Source organism: Tachyglossus aculeatus, chromosome 13 (assembly GCF_015852505.1).
Source record: "Tachyglossus aculeatus isolate mTacAcu1 chromosome 13, mTacAcu1.pri, whole genome shotgun sequence".
In the NCBI taxonomy this organism is placed as follows: Eukaryota; Metazoa; Chordata; class Mammalia; order Monotremata; family Tachyglossidae; genus Tachyglossus; species Tachyglossus aculeatus.
In genome coordinates this window covers 9,490,998-9,504,279 of record NC_052078.1, presented here as the reverse complement: position 1 = coordinate 9,504,279, position 13,282 = coordinate 9,490,998, and the positions used below count along the sequence as shown (strand labels likewise).

General features: G+C 43.0%; 1 protein-coding gene across 1 annotated transcript in view; it reads left to right on the top strand.

The window, feature by feature from the left end:
• The window catches only part of ESYT2 (extended synaptotagmin 2), a 102,945-nt gene that overhangs the window by 27,977 nt on the left and 61,686 nt on the right, over window positions 1-13,282 (top strand). The window contains exons 2-3 of the mRNA XM_038755645.1: window positions 8,835-8,876; window positions 9,309-9,443. Of these exons, the coding sequence (XP_038611573.1) occupies window positions 8,835-8,876; window positions 9,309-9,443 (177 nt within the window). The remainder of the gene's footprint in view (window positions 1-8,834; window positions 8,877-9,308; window positions 9,444-13,282) is intronic.

Genomic DNA, 13,282 nt, shown 5'->3' with positions numbered 1-13,282 from the left:
CAACCCATCATTTATAACATTGTCCCAGTGGGAAATCTGGCCCAGACTCTTATTTCCATTTAAAATGTAAGTTTCAGGAAGCAACTCTATTCTGTGAGGTGACTGCTTTTATGTCACTTTTTTTGGGAGATTAATAATTAATAGTAATTGTGGCATGTGTTAAGCACTTTGTGTCCAGCACTGTATTAAGCAGTGGAGCAAATGCAAGTTAATTCATTGTCGTATTTATTGATCACTTACTGTGTACAAACTCTGGGTAGTCTTGCCAGTGGAGAGCAATGAGAGCCAGTCAATTGGCGGTATTTATTGAGCACTTAACCATGTGCAGAGCACTGCACTAAGTGCTTGGGAAAGTATAGTAAAGTAAGTAGATACAATCCCTGCTGAGGAGCGATCAACCAAGTGTCAAGGAGACAGATGTTAAAATAAAGCCCACTTAGTGTAAAGAGCAGCGTGGGGTCAGTGGAAAGAGCCTGGCTTCAAATCCAGGCTCCGCCAATTGTCAGCTGTGTGACTTTGGGTAAGTCACTTAACTTCTCTGGGCCTCGGTTCCCTCATCTGTAAAATGGGGATGAAGACTGTGAGCCCCCCCCCGTGGGACAACCTGATCACCTTGTAACTTCCCCAGTGCTTAGAACAGGGCTTTGCACATAGGAAGCGCTTAATAAATGCCATCGTTATTATTATTACTATATGTGCACAGGTGCTGTAGGGGTTGGGTGAGTACTTAAGTGCTTATGGGATAAGGATGCTAATGCAGGGGGATATTCCAGGATACATCCCGCATTTGAGGCTCTCCCTACATTCCACTCTCTCCCCGTTCTTCTTCTTCTTCTTCTTCATTCGTTCATTCATTCATTCATTCATTCATTCATTCATTCGTATTTATTGAGCGCTTACTGTGTGCAGAGCACTGTACTAAGCGCTTGGGAAGTACAAGTTGGCAACATCTAGAGACGGTCCCTACCCAACAGTGGGCTCACAGTCTAGAAAGGGGAGACAGAGAACAAAACAAAACATACTAACAAAGTAACGTAAATAGAATAAATATGCACAAATAAAATAAATAAATAAATAGAGTAATAAATACGTACAAACATATATACATATATACAGGTGCTGTGGGGAGGGGAAGGAGGTGAGGAGGGGGAAAGGAAGGAGGGGGCTCAGTCTGGGGCTCACTGTTCGTGCTGCTTCGCCAATTTTCAGATTTTCAAACAGAATTTTCAAATTCTGTTGCAATATAGTTTTAAAGAAGTCCCTTCATGGTGCCAACTCTCAAAGTGGCAGTGACAAAGCAGTCAATCAATCACATGATCAGAAACGTAGTCCCTCCCAGGGTGTTGCCAATGCTGGGTGTAATTAATGCCTTCTATTTTCCAACTCTCTAAATGAAAGAATCGAAGGTGTCAGTGCTTTTGTGGTGGAAGACAAAAGGATGTGAACAGTTTTATGAATGCATTTTGCACCTTCCTGGTGATAGCTTTTGTTTTTCCTTTTTCTAATCTGATTTTTTTCTCGCTTTAAAATGCAGCTCTATGGAATGCCTACATTCTGCTTATGAATATGCATTACATCTAAAAATGCACTTTATTTAAAGAGCAGAATTTCAAATTTGGGAAGTAGGTTTTGCTTCCCAAAATGGAATGTGAGCCCGTTGTTGGGTAGGGACCGTCTCTATATGTTGCCAACTTGTACTTCCCAAGCGCTTAGTACAGTGCTGTGCACACAGTAAACGCTCAATAAATATGATTGAATGAATGAATGTGCTGTTTTCCAAGAAGAGGGAGGAGGAAGGTGCATTGATGGTGATTCAGACACCTCTTTTGGTCATTCCTAAATGCCTCTGGAAGCAGAATCACGGAACCTTAACAGGGCTGAAGGCTTTATAATAATAATGGTATTTGTTAAGCGCTTACTATATGCCAAGCATTGTTCTAAGCGCTGGGGGAGATACAAGGTTATCAGGTTGTCCCAGGTGGGGCTCACAGTCTTAATCCCCCTTTTACAGATGAGGTAACTGAGCCACAGAGAAGTTGTGATGTGCCCAAAGTTGCACAGCTGACAAGTGGTGGAACTGGGATTAGAACCCATGACCTCTGACTCCCAAGCCCGGGCTCTTTCCACTAAACCACGCTGCTTCTCACCTTGACCTTGGAGCCATCTGGCCACCCAACAATTTTCACTGTTTCAGTCTCTAACCAAATTCACTCATTCAGTCGTATTTATTGAGCGCTTACTATGTGCAGAGCACTGTACTAAGGTCTTGGGAGAGTACAATACAACAATGGACAGACACATTCACTTTCCGCCCTGAGTTTACAATCTAGAGATAAGAACACAACCTGCCTTGATGTGGCAGCAGTTTTATTCAGGCAGTGCAAGATGATGGCTTACCGCTCCGTTATTTTTTGAATATCTGTACTTGCTTTGCTGTCCATAGAAAGTGCATAAACATGCTTCTATTTGGTCTTTAGAGGTTTCTTCATTATTCTAAAATAAGTACACTGGTTTGCTATCACTCCCAAAGGGCTAGCTAACTCAGGAAACATTGGTCTTACTCATCACAGGGACTCGATAATGATTGAAAATAGGAAGTACTATTTTTGTTTAGAAGATTACCGAACGTTGAGTCATTGGACAAATTCTTATTAGTCAAATCACTTATTCTGGTGTAGTATCCTCAGTAACCCTAAAAACAATGCCACCCGGCAACAAGATACTCTTTTTAAGACAGTTTTCTAAGCATCCAGTGATTGAAGATAGCTGTTCTATACAATGCTAAACTCAAAGAAAAGGGGAATTATAAATAAGAGTTATTTTAATAAGCGTGCCATGCCTTCCCATTTAGCATCCCTCTTCAAGAGTAAGAAGTCAGGGGCCAGTTTTTAATGTACCTGATTCCATTCCTCACTCCTACTGTCACAGCTGTAATCAGTCACATTTATTGAGCACCTACTATGTTAAGGACACTGTAACTAAGCGCTTGGGAGAGCACAATACAAGGGAATTAGCAAGAGCTCTAATGACACAGGGAGATTTTCGGTTAATTCACAAGTTGGTTGAGATGGGCTGTGATAATGTTGAAAAGCCTGCTAATTGTTTTAAATGCCATTTTAATTGCTGTGATTAAAAACTAGGGTGGGGAGTAGAAACAGTCATTTGAGGTTCTTAAAGATGGATCTTTGCCCATGCACATGGATTTGCAACCCTTGATTTCAGGGCTGTTTCCCCCTCTGCAGTGTAAGCTCCTTGAGGACAGCAAGCGTTTCTCCTCTCCCAAGCGCTTAGTGCAGTGCTCTGCACACAGTGAGTGCTCAATAGATATGATTAATTGAATCCAGTAGAATTCTGCAAACCTTTGGTTGGCAGGAATTTTGACTGGTTCAGATATTGGCCTGCCTGCAATTGTTTCAGACACACTTCTATGCAAATAGCGTGAGGTTCGTAAATAGCTTTGAATATTCATAATAATGGCATTTAAGTGCTTACTATGTGCAAAGCACTGTTCTAAGTGCTGGGGGGGGGGATACAAAGTGGTCAGGTTGTCCCATGTGGGGCTCACAGTCTTAATCCCCATTTTACAGATGAGGTAACCGAGGCCCAGAGAAGTTAAATGAGTTGCCCAAAGTCACACAGCTGACAAGTGGCAGAGCCAGGATCCCTGTTAATTGTCTCAAATGTAATGCTGATTGTCCTGCTACAATCTAGACATATTTCTATGCAGATTGCATAGAGTAAGTAAATTGTGTGGTTGTGTAAATTACTGGTGATGCGTAAATTGCGTAGGGTGTGTAATTTGCAAGTTGTACATAAATTGCTCTGGATGTGATGTGTAGGTTGTGTAAAAACATAAGTTCTGTACTGTGTGCGTTGAAGGTTCAGCTCAGTTTCAAATTCCTTTGTAATTATTTCCGTCCTGACTGATCCGCCTGTTAAAATGGTTTAGACGCGTTTCTATGCAAATTGTCTAAAATATGAAAATTCCTTAAAGTAAGACTTAACAATAGTTGCCTAAATGACGAACGGTTGAACTCATATATATGATGTAGATTACACAAATTGCGTGAGCTACTGAAATGACCCAGGCCATGCAAGTTCCATAGTTTGCGTTGGGTGCCTGAGTTTTGAAGGTTTTGTGGATTCCGTAAAAATGACTTTGGTTTGGTCGTTTCTGCAGAGCCCCGGCATTGCCGATAACCGGCCACCCCTGCGACTGTAAAATTATAATAATAACAGTGGCATTTGTTAAGCGCTTAACTATGTGCCAGGCACTGTATTCATTCATTCAATTGTATTTATTGAGTGCTTACTGTGTGCAGAGCACTGTACTAAGCGCTTGGGAAGTACAAGTTGGCAACATATAGAGACGGTCCCTACCCAACAGTGGGCTCCCAGCCTAGAAGAGGGAGACAGACAACAGTACAGACACCGTACTAAGCGCTGGGATGGTTACAAGCAAATCGGGTTGAACACAGTCCCTGTCCCACATGGGGCTCACAGTCTCAATCCCCATTTTACAGTTGAGGTAACCGAGGCCCAGAGAAGTGAGGTGACTTGCCTAAGGTCACACAGAAGACTGGGATTAGAACCCATGACCTTCTGAAGCCCGGGCTGTAGCCACTACACCAGGTTGCTTCTCTAAAATGATCTGAGCGTTAAATCCAGGCCCTTATCAGTGGAATCACCTTCCCTCTCACCCCCTTCAACACCTCCATCCTCTCTCGACTGCCCATACACACACACACTGCGCTGTGTGGGACGAGCCCGGGTTGTGGGTCCTAATTCTGCTTCTGCCACTTGTCAGCTATGTGACTCTGGGCAAGTCACTTAAGTTCTCTGGGCCTCAGTTCCCTCATCTGTAAAATGGGGATGAAGTCTGTGAGCCCGACATGGGACACCCTGATTACCTTGTAGCTACCCCAGTGCTTAGAACAGTGCTTTGCACATAGTAAGCGCTTAACAAATGTCATCATTATTATTACTGCAACACCCCCCCAGGTCCCAACACCGCTCCCACTCCCTCTTCCCCCCACCCACTCCAGCCCCTCCCTTCTCTGCAGCAATCAGTTGAATTTATTGAGTGCTTCCTGGGTGCAGAGCACTCTACTAAGCACTCGGGAGAGTGCAGTATAATAGAGTTGGTAGGCGTGTTCCCTGCTCACAACAGTCTAGAGGATTGAGCACTTGGGAGAATACAGTAGACACCATCCTTGCCTACCCCCTTTTCCAGTTATTTAAGGTCTTCCCCACTCAATTGTTAACTCCTTAAGGGCAAGGATTATGTCAACTAATTGTTTTTTAATCCAAGCACTAGTAGGGTGCTCTGCACACCGTAGGCATTCAAAAAGTGTGATTGAGACCGTGGCAAAAAGCAGAGAAAGAATAAGGGAATATGTAATGGGCCACTTAAATTCTCAGCTATCATCTGTAGGATTGGGAATGTAGTTTGGCAATAGTCATTTTAATGTGGTGGTGAAACTCTAGAAAGGTTGCTACTTTGTTTTTTTATGGGAATTCAGCTGCAAGACTGCGCACATTCTCAGGAATTGTTTTAGTTGGGAAATAGGGTAGAATAGTTTACAGTGAGCTCCTCATACCCTTATTTTAAATGGTATTTGTTAAGCGCTTACTATGTGCCAGGCACTGTACTAATCAATCAATCAATCAGTCGTATTTATTGAGCGCTTACTGTGTGCAGAGCACTGTGCTAAGCGCTTGGGAAGTCCAAGTTGGCAACATATAGAGACAGTCCCTACCCAACAGTGGGCTCACAGTCTAAAAGGGGGAGACAGAGAACAAAACCAAACATACTAACAAAATAAAATAAATAGAATAGATGTGTACAAGTAAAATAAATAAATAAATAAATAGAGTAATAAATATGTACAAACATATATACATATATCACTGGGATAGATTCAAGATAATCTATATGTTGCCAACTTGTACTTCCCAAGCGCTTAGTACAGTGCTCTGCACACAGTAAGCGCTCAATAAATACGATTGAATGAATGAATGAATAATCAGGTTGGACACAGTCCATGTGAGGATCGTTTTACAGATAAGGGAACTGAGTCACCAGAGGAAATGAATTGACTTGCCCAAGATCACACAGCAGACAACTGGCAGAGTTGAGACTAGAACCCAGGTCCTCTGAGTCCCAAGCCTGTGTTTTTTCCACCAAGCCATGCTGCACACCTCCTTGGGTTGCTCATGCCAACCTAAAAATCTCCCAGAAACTTCTGAATCTAGAAGTACCTGCAAACCACGATAGTATTAAACAATTGAAAGCGAATTAAGGGGGATGTCTATCTCAAAATAGCCAGGATCATGAAATTATTTTGTTAATGCCTTTGTCCAGCGAAGGCAGACATGATTGAGTGAGCCACTTATTCATCATTAGAGTCGGTTTGTTGAAAGGAAAAAAAAAATCTCATCCTTAAGCTTCCCTTAACTCCTTAGCTGTTGGTTTGGAGTGAGGAGCCAGGAAGGGAGATGCCAAATCTAAGGAAAGCAATTGGCCGAACTGTGTTAGCTTCAGTCTTGCTGAAATCATGCCCACAACCCCATGGCACATAGAGTAATGTTTGGAGCCTGAGACACAACAAACATAAGGAAGGGAGCAACCGTTAAACACCCCCTTGGTTACCCAGTGAGACGCGGTCTGGCATCGAAGCTTTAGTGCGAACAGCTACAATGTTTGTTAAACTTTTGGTATGTTGCTACCCAACTGTTTCGGAGCACGATGAACTATTTAAACGCAAAACACACAGACCATTATTAAACCCCCCAAATGGTCTGCTTTTGGCTGGCTTAACAGAAGCTTCTTCGTGCACCACGAGGGACATAACCTGAGATGGGAGTTTAACTCATTACAGGCAGGGAGCGAGTCTGCTAATTGTGTTGTATTGTGCTCTCCCAAGAGCTTAGTGCATTGCTCTGCTCATAGTAAGCGCTCAAGAAATGCGATTGATTGATTATTGACCTGAGTCACTGTGGACTTTAGCTCAGTAAAGATTGAGGTGATAGACTGTAAATTCATTATGGGCAGGGACTCTGTTGTATTCTGTGTAAGTGCTTAGTATAGTGTACCTACTAAGCACTCAGTACCAGGGATTGATTGGTAGGGATGCATCCATGGGCCACAGTTAGATCGGAAGCTTCATCCCTATCTCTTCACCAGAATTTTCTGGAAGAGATTTGTGGAGGTTGCCTAGGTTACATAAATTGTGTGAATCATGCAGGCTGTGTAGGTTCCACCGAAGTTGTGGGTGAGGCTTGTGACTCCAGCCCTGGAATGAACCCCAGCCTGTGGGCCCTGGAATTTCTTCTGAAAAGATGGGGCTCAGGGGATTCCAGCCCCTCTCACTTTACTCCTCGCCACGGAGGAACGATGGGGCATCTCATAGCAATATTCCCATTACCGTAAAACGTTTAAGGGAGAGCAGAGACCACACATCTGGCTCCTTGGAGGCATGGAGGTGGAGCAGAATGAGGATAGGGGGCCATACTGCTTAGGAAGGTCGCCAGAAGCCTAAATCAGTGGTAAGGAGAGAAGTCCTGCTTCATGGGTCTCCTGGGAGTCCATTAGCACTCCCTCCTGTTTTGGTTTGCTTCCCTTTGGAAGGCCTGGACCAGAGGAGCTGTGGAACTTCTTAAGAGGGGAATAATTTCTAGCTCAGAGAATTTCCTCTCCTCCGCCTTACCATTCTTCATCGTCCCCCCAAGTGGGTTTGGAGGAGGGCCCAGCCTGAAGTCGTCCCCCACCCCCCGAGCACTAAGAGAACTGTCTGTGATTCAGGGATGAAGAAATCTCCCAGCTGAAAGAGTGGGAGTGTCCATAAGACCCTTGACTTCCAGGCAGTCCAGTGTGGGGTGGGAGAATCAATCAATCAATCGTATTTATTGAGTGCTTACTGTGTGCAGAGCACTGTACTAAGCGCTTGGGAAGTACAAGTTGGCAACATATAGAGGCGGTCCCTACCCAACAGTGGGCTCACAGTCCAGAAGAAGCAATCAGTGGCATTTATTGAGTGCTTAGTGGGAGCAGAGCAGTGTCCTAGAGCTTGAGCACTCTAGTCAGAGGGATTTGTATACCCAGGTCTAGGCTCTTAATGAGCAGAAGCTGTTCTACACCTATTAGAAAATAGTATTTGTTAAGCGCTTACTATGTGCCAAGGACTGTTCTAAGCGCTGGGATAGATGCAAGGTAATCAGGTTGTCCCACTTGGGGCTCACAGTCTTAATCCCCGTTTTTACAGATGAGGTAACTGAGGCACAGAGAAGTTAAGTGACTTTCCCGAAGTCACACAGCAGACAAGTGGTGGAGCTGGGATTAGAACCCACGTACTTTGACTCCCAAGCCCGTGCTCTTTCCACTAAGCCTGCATCTCACCACACCACACTTAACCACTTAACAAATACCATGGTTTTTTTTTTTTAAAAAAAGACCATGTTTACCACTCTGTTATATTTCCTCTCCCAGGTGATAAGTACAATGCTCTGCACTCAGTAAACACTCAGCAAATTTGATTGTAGTTTCACTGTCTGAATTAATGATAAGGGTATGTTGTAAGGCAGCATGTTGATGTGGGTTTAGGATCAGACTCCTTAAAGTTATCAGTTGTGTTGACTAGGCTTCAGTTGTCCCACACCTAATTTTTCGTCATTAAAATAGACCTATATGATCCCTTTTTGGGGACTTAGAGAGGAGCAACATATTTTCATAAAGTAGTGCAAAGTACTCTAAAAGCACTAAATAATTCAGTTGTAATTTTGTCAGATACCAAGAGGAGCCTGAATTAATCATTTATCTCTGTTGTTTTTGTTAGGTCCACTTTCCAGACACTGAAAGAGCAGAATGGCTAAACAAGGTAAGACTGGAAACACAAAATATCTCTTTAAGAGATTAAGGGTAAGATATTATCCATTTTGGACCTGGAAAATTGAAAATAGCATTTGCAATAATAGTGTAGATCATGGTAACAGCTGGACGTCTTCCTTGTCTAGTGGGTTTTTTTGAAAACCCAGATGAAAACATCCTGAGGAATTCATGTTGCATGTAAACATTCCCCGTGCAAGGTTTGTATAATATGTCATAGCGGTGATCATTGTCCAGGCCTGTTTATAGAAATAGTCATTTATTTTGTCATCTGAAGAATGGTAGCATTTCTGGGAGTACTTGTGGGTTTAGGGCAGAGTTCTTCTTGAAAGATGTAGAGCAGTTGATGACACGATGAGTAGACTGTGTTGATGGGGCGCTTTTGTTTTTTTTTTACAAGTCTCTTTTTCTTTTTCCTCCCTAGACTGTAAAGCATATGTGGCCTTTCATCTGCCAATTCATAGAGAAGCTATTTCGGGAAACAATAGAGCCAGCCGTGCGTGGAGCGAACACCCATCTTAGCACCTTCAGTTTCACAAAAATCGATATGGGCCACCAGGTCAGTTCTTCAGGATGTTCCCTTGTTAGAGAAACAGGGTGTCTTAAATTCAGTGCACAGGAACCTTGAGGTACTGTTTGCATATATGCACACACATGCTAACTTAAAACATGCATGTGTTCTATAACTTAGTTGGACAGACTGTCACTGGACTCTATGGCCAAAGCAATTTTCATCTTTCATGGTATTTTTCCTTTTCTCCCGGTTCCTGAGACCAAAGGCATTCACACTAAGGAAAACCTCAACTCCAGTTTCTGTGATTTTTCAGTCGTAGACGGTTGTTTGTAGGTCAGTGCCTAAGGTTCCATCCTTTTGTGGATTCTTTCGTTTTTGATATGAGTAATATTTAGCTACACGTAGACTTTGCTTTGGTTTTTTTAAAAAATGATGCCAGTAATACCTTCAGAATTGTAGTACATCTTAGGGATTTGGCCCAGTAATTAATTCAGAATTTTAGTTCATTTTAGGGGATTTGGCGTAGTTTAAATTTAAATTGTCCATACCTTAGGGGAAAGGTAAGTAATTTAACTGCAGTATTTAAGTGCTTACTATGTGCCAAGCACTGTACTAAACACTGAGGTAGATGCAAGACAATCAGCAAACACATCCTTGCCCATATAGGGGTCACAGTCTAAGTTAGAGGGGGAAATAAGCACTAATTACCCACCCCCCCGAATCCAACACTGCTCTTAGCACATGAACTGGACAGCCCAGGGCGTGCTAATAATAGTACTAAGAGTGGATGCAGAACAATGGGTCCATGTGCGAAGAACTTTGTGTGTTATTGTCACCTCTGTCCCTTTCCAGATGTGCCCTTCATTACTCCACATTAAATGTACTCTGGAGACGCTCCCAGTTGAGCTGCTCCCTAAAAGATGTGCCGCTGAGCCAGTTGCACCAACATAGTGTGACTTCTAGGTGTGTCTTAATACAGATACCAGTTTTCTGTGTATTAGTTTCCTGCTTTCTCCTTTATTCAGACTAGCTCAGTGTCCTCACTGCCCAAAATTGTTCCCCTGTCACTGTCCAACACATGCCAGAACTTAGGCAGCTAATGAAAGTCTTCCCAAGTGTTCTCATTCAGCCATCAAAATCTGCCCTACAAACCCCAGGTGCCTACTGAAAATACCCTCTGTTTCTTCTTTCCATGGTCCCTGAATATCACAGCAGAAGGCTCCTGCAATATCCCGACGCTGTAAAGCACATTTGCCCAGGGCCTTTAAACTGAGGCTTTTAAGGTAGAATACATTAGTGCCTGCTTAATGGTACGTTCAAAATAGATCTACTCTGAGATCTCAAGACTAGAAAGGGGAAGGCCCCAAGTGAGATTCAGGCAGTAATTGGGATTTCAGGTCAGTTATTGAAGCTGAGTTCATTCATTGTCATATTTATTGAGCGCTTACTCTGCAGAGCACTGTACTAAGCACTTGGGAGAGTACAATACAACAATAAACAGGCACATTCCCTGCCCACAACGAGCTGGAATTTTGTCTCTAAAGTGAAAGTTCAGTCTATCAATCAACAGTATTTACTGGGATTTAATAGTATTTACTTGGGATGGTACTGAGGAGAGAGTGGACACGGTCCCTGCCTTCCAGGAATTTACAGTCAAACGGGGGAATCAGACACTTTAATAAATTACAGGTAGAGAAAACAGCTGAATGATCAAGTACGGCAAATGCAACCAGGAGGGAGGGGGCAAGTGTCCAAGGGTACAGGTGTAGGGGAAGTCCTGACGTGGCAGCTAGGATGAGAGTAGGGTGGGTGAGGGTTTTTTTTCCTTTTTTATGATATTTGTTGAGTGCCAAGTGCTAGGATAGGTGCAAGCTAATCGAGTTGGACTCACTCTGTCCCACATGGGGTTCACAGTGTAAATACGAAGGAGTAGGATTTAATCGCCATTTTACAGATGGGGGAATTGAAGCGCAGAAAAGTTAAGCGACTTGCCCAAGGTCACACAGCAGATGAGTGGCAGAACCAGGATTAGAACCCAGATCCTCTGACTCTCAGGCCTTTGCTGTCTCCTCTAGACCCCACAGCTCTTCAGCTCTGATAGAGGGCTGGAGAGAGAAAGGCACTGGAACAACCAGGTGGCAGATTTTCTGCTGTTTTAAATGATCAGCACCACTGCTTAAGCACCTTCAGTGGCTCACGTGATTAATTGTGGATGGCTACGAAGTGTGCTTGGCCTGGTCAGTTCTTAAACGGAGGATGATTAAGGAAAACCAAGATTATTCCAGGAGAGAGATTGAGTCAGTAAGTGACACCTTCCCCCTTTGAAGTCAGTAATAATGATAGCATTTATTAAGCGCTTACTATGTGCAAAGCACCATTCTAAGCACTGGGGAGGTTACAAGGTGATCAGGTTGTCCCACGGGGGGCTCACAGTCTTAATCCCCATTTTACAGATGAGGTAAATGAGGTTCAGAGAAGTTGTGACTTGCCCAAAGTCATACAGCTGACAAGTGGTGGAGCCGGAATTTGAACCCATGACCTCTGACTCCAAAGCCCATGCTCTTTCCACTGAGCCATGCTGCTTGTCATAATTTGAGGCTTCAGCTTGGAGTTGTACATTATATTGGTGCCTTTCATATTGGGATTTATATTGTTAGCTATAAAACAAGGACTCTGAACCCTGAATGACTTTACAAGAGTAGAAGCATTAGCATGAAATTTTCTGGCTAAACTCCTTGCAGGCAGTTAAACTGAGACTTTTAAAATTTTCCCGATGTCATAGTAGTTATTTTGTCCCCTTGAATTCTGCACACTGTGTAATAGTGTTGGTGCAGAATGGCTGTCATATGTCTCATAAGTAATGAAATATCAGAAACGAGATCATTGGATCATTTGAACACTCTTGCATGACAGTAATACACATATAATACTGGGGCCAGTGAACCTCAGTTGAAGTTGAAATAGTGAGAACTGATATTTTTGCACTTAGATTTACCTGGAGGATATGTTTTATTGTGTTTGTCTGACATATATATATATATATGGAAATCTAAATTGGTAAAATGGGGTGGGGGGAGGGACTCTTGCAATACACTGTTGATAACAATAAAAACTCAGTTGTATAAAGAGTATTGTATTTTAATCACACAACTCTATGTTTTGGATCAGTGGCAAAAATTGAGTGGTTAATGTCATTCTATTAAAAACTGCCTTTCAGGTTTGCTGTTTTTAGTTTGGTTTGTGTGAGGGGTGTGCACAAGTTGGTATTAAGTAAATGCCATTTTGACTCTTTTCTGATTTGGCCTTGTTGTCTAGACATCCAGGGAGTTTTACTTGGCCAGTGTGCAAAGCTTAGGAAAACGTGACCTGTTGTGGGAGATCTCCCCCAGTTCCCATGGAATACATTCTAATTTTATGGGGCAGACAACACAGCAGTACAGTTTAAAAATGTGAAACACACCCTCTGCTTCATAAGCTTTATGACTGAGGTTAGTCCAGAGGCAAGGGAGCAGTAGGCTTCCTCAAGACTGTAAGCTCGTTATGGGCAGGGAACATGCCTGCTTATTCTGTTGTACTTTCCCAAGCACTTAATACAGTGCTGTGCACATAGTAAATGCTCAGTAAATACTATTGGTTCATTGATAGGCATTTGGGGAAGTAACACCTGCCCCACACTGATAGTGTAGACAGAAAGAGTCCACACTTGCAAATCCCTTGGGAAAAAGTTGGAGGTTGGTTCCGAGCCAAAGCCAGCTCTAAGCAGAAATCTAAGACTTTCAGTGAATCAGTGAGCCGAGAAGGGAAAATCCTGGGAGGTGATATTTTCCCCAACCATAGCTTTCTGGCTAGTCAATTCAATAGCAATTTTCCCTAAGGAGTTTTCT